Consider the following 11407-nt stretch of genomic DNA (forward strand, 5'->3'; position numbering starts at 1 on the left):
GCTGGTCAGGCTGCAGCAGCTGACCAGCACCGATTGTCCGGCACTCCCTAGTGAGATGACCCCAGTACCTCAGTTGAAAATGCAGAAATCACCGGTCTTCTGTGTCGCTCGCGCTGGGAGTTGGAGACTGGAGCTGTTCCTATTCGGCCATCTTGCTCCGCCCCGAAAATATTTATTTCTTTAAGCAGAATAGTCAGTTGCTCATCTAATCTTATAAGTTGAAGATTTATTGCTCTACTTTTACAGCAATACAAAATTGTTTAAAATGTTCAAAACCACATAATGAATAATGTCTATTCTTTGGGGTGTTTTTGATATGAAGATAACAATGAATCACCTCTGAGTTGCTGATTGTAAAAGAAGTGATACATTCTTTTTAAGAACACTGTTATCTTCTTAAGAAAGAAGAGCAAAGCTGATTAAAAGTACTGTCTATAAAGCCATGGGACTGTGATGTGGCTGTAATAATTCATAAGCTTAAGAGGATCAGGCACCAAATCCACCCAATCCATGTCAGTCGCCTTTCTCTCCTTTGTGACACTTTCTCAAGACATTGGGAAGAACAATGATTTTTAGAAAAGACTGGGAAAGTTTCTATTCCTATCTCTTTGTAGAAACACTAAAATCTACTAGGAATACAACAGCATGTACTTATGAAAGCACAATCTTCCTAAACTTGCCTTAAAAAGTTCCCAGCATCAAGCTCAGTGAGCTGTGCCTTAAGCTTCTTCAGAATGCCTCACAGCTGGGGCTACTGGTAATTACTCCAAGCAGCTCTCCCCAAGAGGACTTCAAAGAGGCTCCTGTGCCATCCCCAGTGCTCTAGGAAGCTTCCAGCTCTTTTGGTCTTTTCACCAGACCATTTACAAGGCTTGGAAACATTGAAAATATCTTTCATCTTTTTAGTTCCTCTGCAGTCAATCATGTTTTTGTTCAATTTCATATTTGGTCCAGTGCCATTCTCTGCACATCTGCTTTGCAGACAAGCATGTAAATTCAGGCAGCTTTAACAGAGTTGTTCAAGTTCAATAACTAACATTCTGCAGGAGGGTGAAGGTGAGCACACATGTCTTCAGATCCAATTCAAGCATTTACATGAACAGAATTTAAAACATTGCCTTGTAGACTTGGGTTCTTTCTTGATTTATAGACTGTAAGAAATAGTCTAGAAATATACAATTGCTTTGATCCATTGTGGCTAGATTTTCAAGATCTCACAACTTAAGAAACAATAATCTTTCAACTTCTGATTGATCTAGTAATAAATATATGGTGAGAAGGAATCAAATGTTACAGGAGAGCCTTTGGGGACTGCCCACCTGGAAAAATGTCAGGGATGTTGAAAAACTCTTGGATCCATACCATAATGCCTAAAACCTTGACCTTGAGATTCATCCATTCATTTAGTCCATCATTCAAAGAAAATTCACAGAATGTCTGAAGTTTCCCAGGCACAATGCTGAGAGCAAAAGAGATGGTGAAGATAGTAGGTTCAATAAAATACTAAAACCACTTCTAAGAAACCCATACATTTGTTGGGGGAAAAGAACATCAAAGAATAAATATATACCATAATACATGAAAATGCTATGAAAGTGAGAGGTATAAAGATCTATTGATAACGGAGAAGAAAAGATAGTATTGCTTAGTGGATTGCAAAGGGCTTCCAGAAGTAGAGGATTTTTGAGGATGCAAAGGAGTTTGTCAGTTACAGAAGGCCATGGCACAGAATACCAGTTAGACAGAAAACAACAAATAAAAGTAGAGAGGCCTGTTGATAGGAAAAGGGAGGAGTTTCATGAGACGACAGTAGAGGTTGTGTTAAAAAAAAATTGCAGAAAGAAAGTAAGGGTTTCAAAGGGCTATTTTTGCTTCACGAATAAAACCTGGATTTAACCTATTGAAAATATAATGCCAATAAAGGCCCCTAAGCAAAGGAGCAAAACAATGACAAGTTTTGCTGAGGGTAGAAAACAAGTAGAGTTATAGATAGCAGAGGCTGGAAGGAAGGAAAGCTTCGTCAAGAAGCTACAGTGCAGGCCCAGGTGAAAATGATAAAAGCTTAGGTGTCATTAAGGCATCATCTCTAGTTAAAGTTTGGATACTATGATGGAACAAACGTATATGGTTCAAATGGTGCAAGTGAATGTAAGGACCTTCTTTCCTGACAATAAATGTTGCGGGGGAGTAAGAAAGAGAGAAAGGAGGTGCCAGGTGCTCAGGATGATTGAAAGGAAGAAAAGGGCAAAAACCAGTACATTAAGGCCCCAATTTGGAATTTTACCTAAAAGCAACTTTGGATCACAATTTAAAATGAATCAAAATAATGTTACAGGTGTTCTGATGAGATTTCCATAGCACAGAATGATGACGAGAATAGGAACCACATTGAGATCTTCAGAGAGGGACACCAAATCCAGCTGTGCCATGTGCAAGCTGCACAGTAAAAAGAGGTGGCCCTGTTTCCCTTCTCAGGAGTTTAGCACTAACAAGTCAAACAAAAGTTCAAGTCTTAGAAGTTTAAAATGGATAGACAGTGCTTAACACACTCAATAGTATAAGGATCTTTCCAGTCTTTTTTTTGTAGGCTAACATAAAACTATGTTTATTAATCCTAAAAACTCAGTGGTGTAGCAAAATCATGATGACCACCTAGTTGGAAAATCTGAGGGACTGTCTATGATGACACTTATACTTACAGGAGAGAAACTGAGAAATGGAAAAGTTGAAAAACCTTTGAGTGATAATGTGACACAAATTCAGGGCCAAAATCCAGTTTAACGCCTGCATCCTTTCCTGAAACTATGAGGCTGCCTCCATCCACAGATTCTACTGTTTCCCTACCCAATGTAATGATTTGTAGTCATGAATTAAACTGACTTCTAGGAGGACAGGGACACTGAATAAATCTACAGTGTCACTTCATTAAGGCAAGGTGGTAATGCCCATTTACACTCTTTTAAAAATGTATTTGTTATTTTTATAGGTTTAGGGGGTACAAATGCAGGTTTTTTTACATGGATATATTGCATCATGGTGAAGTCTGGGCTTTTAGGTACCTGTCACCTGAATAAGATGCATTGTACCCACTAAGTAATTATCAGCCCTCAATCCACTTCCCTCCTCCCACCCTTCCACATCTTCAATGTCTATTATTCCACTCTCTATGTCCATGTGTACACATTGTTTGACTCCCACTCATAAATGAGAATATGTGGTATTTGACTTTCAGTGTCTGAGTGATTTCATCTAAGGTAATGGACTCTGGTTCCATCTGTGTTGCTGCAAAACACACAATATCATTTTTTTTATGGTGGCACAGTATTCTATGGTGTATATATACACACCATGTTTTCTTTATCCAGTCATCCACTGATGGACATGTAGGTTGATTCCATGACTTTGCTATTGTGAATGGTGCTGCAATAAACATACAACCGCAGGTGTCTTTTTCTATAATGATTTTGTTCCTTTGGGTAGACACCCAGTAGTGTGAGTGCTAAATCAAATGGTAGTTTTATTTTTAGTCCTTTGGGAAATCTCCATAGTGTTTTCCATATAAGTTGCACTAATTTCCATTCCAACCAATAGTGTATGTGTTCTCTTTTCTCTGCATTTTCACCAACATCCATTGTTTTTTGACTTTTTATTAATAACCATTTTCTGACTGATGTAAGACGGTATCTCATTGTGATTTTAATTTGCATTTCTCTATGATTAGTGATATTTAGCTGTTTGAATTAGACATAAATTTGTCAAAAAGCTAACTGCCCAGCAGATTTACAGGTGACCTATAAAAACTCGTAAATGCTTCTTATGCATCAACAAATTAGCACCATTGCTTTGTGAGATAGTAAGGTATAGTGTTTCATTAGGTATATACAGAGGTAGCACCTTGCAGATCTGATTCAATAACATTCCTAAATGTTTAGCTCTGAGCTGCAATTAATTTTCCTGCTTTAACAGCTACAATCTGACTATGCAGAGTGTTAGCTAAATAAACAAGACAACTACCAAAGATTTTCATTTTAGCAGTACAGACAGTGACCACAGAGAATGCAGAGGTATAACATTACAGAAATAAAAGAAAGTGTAGTTGGCAGTCTGGCGATAGTTAAAAAGTTTCTGATTTGTGAAACTCTTTCTTCTGGTAATAAACTTAGCACTTAATGGAAAGTGCTACACTGACACTTCAATGTGGGAACTATTTCTAAAGAAAAGGAAAATGCCTTTTATGCTGTATTGCATTATGAATTTCAAGGTAAAAAATAGAATAAAAATATTTTAATATATGCACTAAAAATTAATCCTCTGCTCTGTGCTCTGAGCTATTCATCTCAAAGATTCCACAGACCTTCAGCCCCACTCTGATCTCCAGAAGTTGAGAGAAGCACTGTGCCTCCATCACTTCCCTGTCAAACAGCATTGGCCTGGAGCTGCAGGGGTTAGTGGAGTGCTGGGAGAAGAAAGTGTAAACAAAGAGCCATGAGTGGTTATCCACCCTTTCCCACTCTGGAGTTGGAGTTACGGTTGCATTGCCTGCTATCAGCATCATAAAAATAGGAGAGGAGACTGGGCACTATGGCTCACGCCTGTAATCCCAGCATTTCAGGAGGTCAAGGTGGACAGGTCGCTTGAGCCCAGGTGTTCAAGACTAGCCTAGGCAAAATTTTTTCTACAGAAAATTTTTAAAAAAATTATCTGGGTGTGGTGGGGTGCACCTGTAGTCCCAGGTACTTGGGAGGCTTAGGCTGGAGGACCCCTTGAGTCCCAGAGGTAGAAGCTGCCGTAAGCTATGATCATGCCACTGCATTCCAGCCTAGGTGACAGAGCAAGATCTTGTCTCAAAAAAAAAAAAAAAAAAAGAAGAAGAAGAAAGAAAGAAAGAATAGAGGAATCGATGCTAAAAGCAACAGTGAACTTTGTTTCTCAACTCCCTCCCACATACCACTTAGGCATCCTAACATCATGAGAACTACATTAATGGTCATGCGTTCTTCCAGAATTGTGCCCAACTCTTCAATAGGATCAGGGATTTTCTGTGATTCCTTTGGTTCTTGAAAGAATGAAAAACAGCATGCTTTTATTCGCTGTATACTGTGGTGAATTCTTGGCCTATGTGAATTTCTGTGATGTTTCAAAACGCCTTCAACAGTGTCTTCTGCCTTTTCAGTCTCCAGTGATATTTTGACAACTAGTGTAACTCAAATGTCACAACTGATTTTTTTAAATTTACAAACATAAATAGTTTAACAAATATGAATGTGGAAATAGCTAGAAACTGGTTAACATATGCTTGTGGAGACCGACTCCAAAAATTAACTTGCCTTATATTATGTGAAACACATGACATAGATTTACCTAATGACAGTGATTTTTATTCTTTTATTATTCTTGAATTTTATCAATAGAATGCAGAATATTAAAAAATAATACTTAACTAGCCTTTGTTGAACTGTACCAAACTATTATAACTAATATATTTATTACAGTTTATAAAATCTTTTTAACTATCAACAGAACAAAACCTTTAACATATCTACTTCCTCATTTACATGAATAACTTTGGGAAATTTTGTTGTTTTTTAAAAACAATTCATCAACTTGTATGTGTGCATCAAGCAATTAGCTATACAAAATATTTTTGAGCATATCTTGACTATATATAAACCATAGAATCTCTTATTGTTTTTATTTTTTATTTCAGTTATATATCAGTAAATTCAAAGCATTTAGTAATGTGTCAGATTGTGCATAAGTCATATGGATAATTTTATAATATATGAACTCTTTACACTGTTAACAAACTTTTTTGTTGCACCAGGTTTAAATCAGCATGACCATTTGAAATTCAAAAATTGATCCATTAAATTTGTTCACTGAACAAATCATTGATCACAAAACAGAAAAGAAATTATTATCTTTACTTTAAAAATCTGTTTTAAAATATGCATCTGCACATTTTAAACTGATAGATTTCTTCTCAATTTTCCATTAGCTAAAAACTGCTTAAAGTTGACTGATACCATAATGACAGAGAAACTAAAATAACTGGTAAGCATCAAATATTTCTAACTTTAATGATTACACAGGGTTCTTTTACAACACACATATATGCACAAGAAAAAACACACTATTTGTTTAACTAGATATGAAAGTCGCACAAATATCTATTCACTCAAAAAGCTGACAGCATCACTGAACAACTAAGCAAGAGCGATTTATTTCTAATAATCTTCTTTCTAAAATATTTCATGCTATTTAACACACAACATTCTAGAAATATGCACATCATCTAACCCATTTCTTAACTGCAAATGTGGTCACATTGATCCAGCCTAGAACTATAGCATGGTATACATAAAATCAGTGTACCCTGGTATAAAAGACACATTGAAAAATCTGTATCATTGAGACAAATTTCAAGCTCTAGTCATTAACTGCTAATATATGCAAATCAAAGTGAATAATAATACCGCAGCTAGTTAAATTTCATATGAATTTCTATGGTTGATCTCTTTGCTCTTTATCATACAGGGTTTAAAGAAGATTAATTTGACATGTTAGTAACAGTACTATATAGGTGTCTAGATGCACTTGATTTTTTCAACCATAGTTTTATAAAATTACCTTTTTAAAAAACCATTAGGTTTGTAACCAAATTGTTGTATGACAACATAAAAAATTTTTTTTTCTCTTTTAATGTAACATTAATGAAGCATACATAATATTGTCACCTAGCTAGCATAAGTTATTTTTTAAATTGCCAACACCTATTTCTGTTTTGTCTGTGTGTTTGTGTGTGTGTAAAAATATATGTATTCAGTTCTGTCAGTTCTTCTAATAATATCAAATGTAAGACTTTACTTTCCACTGGTAACTGGACAACTTAATATGTTTTTGAGATAATGTAGAAAGTAATAAGGACAATCTTCTGTTTAAATTATGTTGCCCTTTAGATCATACTGCACACATTCTAACTTTAGAAGCTACAGTATGTGAATGTTTCCACTAGACAAATTGTCAAGACGAACTGGATAGCAACAGCACAAGTAGATCTGCACTTCCTTGGTAACAAAACTGGAAGAATAAAATCTTGATACAAGAGACCTCTTTAGATATAAATCATAGGTTTTTTTGTTGTTGTTTGTTTGTTTGTTTGGCAAAAGACAACTCTTCTTTTTTTTCTAAATTGTCTAGTCAGCTAATTTGTAAATGTTGTGTTTTTTTTTCCCAGAACAGAAAACTATTGGTTGTTCTATATTCTTCACCCTTATTCTATGTCAATTCAGTAAAAATTCAACTTTGTTTAGTGCACAGATGATTAATGAAAATCTAAAACTTTTTTCAAAATTTAATACAGAAAATCTGCCTCCATCATGATAGTTTATATAAATATTCAGAAAGATAGCACTAGTGATTATATAGCCTAGAATGAACAGAATTTTTAAAAAGAATACTGGAGTCAAGTAAACCTTCCAAATTCCTATTTATACCTTTACTAATACATTAGAAATACTCACTGATAAAAGTAACTTAACCATTTTTGGTAACAGCAACTAATATTGTCTTAACCAGTTAATAAAATGTCAAAAGGACAGAGATGGCAGATGGCAGGGACATAAAATTTCATTATCGTAACCCAATTTTACTAGCATATAGGTGCTCACTTTATCACCCCCGAATACAACAATACAGTTACAACATACAAAGAGTTCTCACCAGATTTTCACAGCAAAGAGAAAAAAAGGTATTTCCCTTTTTCTTTCATATAAAAGATAATGACATGAACAAGGTAGCCATATTACACTAAGAAATATTACAGGTATTGTATAATTTCTTCCAAACTCTATATATAAAATATTAATTACAAATTTAAAATGTAGTCTTAGTTCCTCATTAGAAATGTTCCTCAACAGAGATTTATCATCCTTTTTTGAAATGTCATAATAATTAATCCTTTAATAATCAAGCAAGTGACATCATAGTTCATGGAAAACACAAGTTATTAAAACAGAGGTATTCATTAACACATTTGGAAACTTCAGATATTGTATTCTTTCATCACAATATCTAATAAATTACATAGAATCATAATAGAGTTTTACATCTTTTTCGAGGCAGTGTCTTGCTCTGTTGCCTAGGCTAGAGAGCAGTGGCCTACACACAGCTCACCACAGCCTTGACCTCCTGGGTTTAACATCGAGTGATCCGCCCACCTCAGCCTCCTGAGTAGCTGGGACTATAGGTATGTGCCACCAAGCCCAGCTAATTTTTTTGTTTTGTGTTTTGGTAGAGATGAGGTCTCACTGTGTTGCCCAGTCAGGTCTCGAACTCCTGAGCTCAAGTGGTCCTCCTGCCTCAGCCACCAAAAGTGCTGGGATTATAGGTATGAACTATCTCTCCCAGTGACTTTTACATTTTTTGTAAGAAAGTAAGAACGATAATGCCTTTACTGCTACTACGAATGTATATTCTAATAAGCACCACACCAAAGTAAAGCGGTAAGTTTGGAAACTTAAAATATCCAAATCTTTCTTGCAAGGATCATATACATGTTTTATCATTGTCTTACCTCAATGATTTTGTCATGAATTTCCAGGCCATCTGCTCTGTCAGCAGGTCCATTTTCTAAAATTTTTGAAACATAAATTCCTTCAGTCGATGTTCCTTCCTGACTATTCTATTAAAAAAAATCGTTAACAGAAGAGAGATGTAAGCAAAATTTAAATATTATTAAGGACAATTTACTAAATGTAACATTACCAATCCTCTGTAAACCTGCAACTCTCTTAGCTGGGGATTTGGCACAGAATTTTAACTTACTTAACACCAACTAGTCATTAATCAAGATGGCAGTTTTAATGAATGAGTCCAGGGTCTCTGACAAGATTATCTATTAACTTCACATTTTTTTAGTTCACATTAAAAGCTATGTGAAAGGGCATGTACAAGGTGAAATAAACTGGCTTTTAAGTATTATTTATAAAACATCTCACTTCTAAAGAGATACAGCAAGTAAAAGGGTGATAAGGTTAAAGAAGGAAAAAAACATGTGTCTGGTTCCCACTGTATAACTGTTTTGAGATGTGGTCAGAGTTTTGAAATATAATTTAGCTTTTTGATGTGACAGATTTAGAAACATAGCTCTAGCTGTGTCTGTTCACAGGAGAGACTGGTAGCTTACTCAAGTGTAAAATCCCAAATGATCACATCCAAACTGCAAGGGAACCTATGCAAAAGGGAACCCGTGCAAAGCTCATTTTTACATATTTCTAGGTACAATGTAACTCATGATTAGGTAAACCTCAAACATAGCCAATATGGTAAAAACAGGATACTTTAGACAGTCACAAGAAGCCAAAGCTTATTTAGGGAAAATATCCAACATCCTATAATAATACATCATATAATTTTAAATGTCATTTGACTTCATGGCAGGTTAAATAAAATTATTTCTCTTTAGCTGTCCTTATCATGAATTTTAAGAGACTTTTTAAAAAGGTCCAATGTCATCTAAATGTCAAATACCAAAACAGAATCTATAAAATATTCCTTAGGGAAAATGATAAGCAAAATGATATGACGAAAAGACTTTCATCTTAATAAATGAAGACTGTTTTAAAAATAGAAGCACAGCAGTCATTAGTTGCTAGGTTTTCAAAATACTAAACACAAGGAAGAAATATGTCACTGCCATCCTTACCTAAACAGAGCATATGACCAACAACACTAAGACAGTTTCCTTGAACAACATCTGCAATGCAGGATGCAAAAATTTCATGGCAGTTCATTGAGAAAATTAAAGAGCATCATTTTTTAAAACGTAACCACCTTTTTCCAGTTATGGTGAAAATTAAGTTGACACAGGAATTCAATGATATAAAAGAACTTTGCAACTACAGTATATTATATAAGTTTAAAATATGCATTTTGAAAATAATTGGCATCAACATAGAGAATATTATTCATGTAGTCAAACAAAGAACTTGGTTTGGGGAGCCAAAAATATTTCTAATCAACTGTTTTTCTTTAACATGGTACTTCCTATTGAAATCAATCATCCCTTCTTTCAACTATTCATTCATTCATTCAATATATATTACTTTCTTCCTAGTCTGTATTAGCATCTTCAAACTGAGTAATTTCACTTAATAAATAGGAGATTTAAGCAGGCAATACAACTGCCTAATGTTATCAAATAGAAATTGCCTACATATGGTATTGTGAAATAGGTTTATTCAAGAAATTTTCCGGCCGGGCGCGGTGGCTCAAGCCTGTAATCCCAGCACTTTGGGAGGCCGAGACGGGCGGATCACGAGGTCAGGAGATCGAGACCATCCTGGCTAACACGGTGAAACCCCGTCTCTACTAAAATACAAAAAATTAGCCGGGCGAGGTGGCGGGCGCCTGTGGTCCCAGCTACTCGGGAGGCTGAGGCAGGAGAATGGCGTGAACCCGGGAGGCGGACCCTGCAGTGCGTTCAGAGTTGGCCCCTGCCCCCCACCCTGGGGCACAAAGAAAGACCCCTCCCAAAAAAAAAAAAAAAAAAAGAAATTTTCCAAAAGTACAATATAATTTAGATAAAATGTGAAATGTACTTTCCTTTTCTTCTTTTAAAGTAGCAAAGAGAACCAAGTTTGCTAGCTGTTGTTTTTTGTTTCTCTCAAAAATAAAGGCCAGGTGCATTGGCTCAAGCCTATAATCCCAGAACTTTGGGAGGTGATGCAGGCGGATCACTTGAGGTTAGGAGTTCTGGACCAGCTTTGCCAACATTTTGTATTTTCTCTACCAAAAATACAAAAATTAGCTGGGCGTGGTGGCACACGCCTGTAATCCCAGCTACTCAGGAGGTTGAGGCAGGAGAATCACTTGAACTGGAGGCAGTGATTGCATTGAGCTGAGATCATGCCACTGCACTGCAGCCTGAGCTGCAGAGTGAGACTCCATCTCAAAAAGAAAGTAATTTTAAAAAATTTAAAAAATAATAAAATCAGGGCCAGGCGTGGTGGCTCACACCTGTAATCCTAGCACTTTGGGAGACTGAGGGGGGGTGGATCACTTGAGGTGAGGAGTTCAAAACCAGCCTGGCCAACATGGCAAAACCCTGTTTCTACTAAAAATACAAAAAATTAGCCAAGCATGGTGGCATGTGCCTGTAATCCCAGCTATTTGGGAGGCTGAGGCAGGAGAATCACTTGAACTTAGGAGGCAGGGTTGCAGTGAGCTGAGACTGCATGACCGCATTCCAGCCTGGGCAACAGAGTAAGACTCTGTCTCAAACAAACAAACAAACTAAATAACTAACGAACTAAATAAATAAATAAATAAAACCTGGGTATGTACTGGAATATTTGCATTAAGGAATCTGATATTGGATACAAAATTAATGTGCAAAAATCACAAG

The 11407-nt window shown here is 35.9% G+C and overlaps 1 protein-coding gene across 1 annotated transcript in view; it reads right to left on the minus strand.

Annotated features, from left to right (window-relative positions):
- PDZRN4 (PDZ domain containing ring finger 4) overlaps positions 1-11407 on the minus strand; it is a 418740-nt gene that overhangs the window by 402516 nt on the left and 4817 nt on the right. Inside the window, exon 4 of the mRNA XM_017855578.1 lies at positions 8576-8683. Within this exon, the coding sequence (XP_017711067.1) occupies positions 8576-8683 (108 nt within the window). The remainder of the gene's footprint in view (positions 1-8575; positions 8684-11407) is intronic.

This window comes from Rhinopithecus bieti, unplaced genomic scaffold (genome assembly GCF_001698545.2).
Source record: "Rhinopithecus bieti isolate Rb0 unplaced genomic scaffold, ASM169854v2 scaffold_1070, whole genome shotgun sequence".
In the NCBI taxonomy this organism is placed as follows: Eukaryota; Metazoa; Chordata; class Mammalia; order Primates; family Cercopithecidae; genus Rhinopithecus; species Rhinopithecus bieti.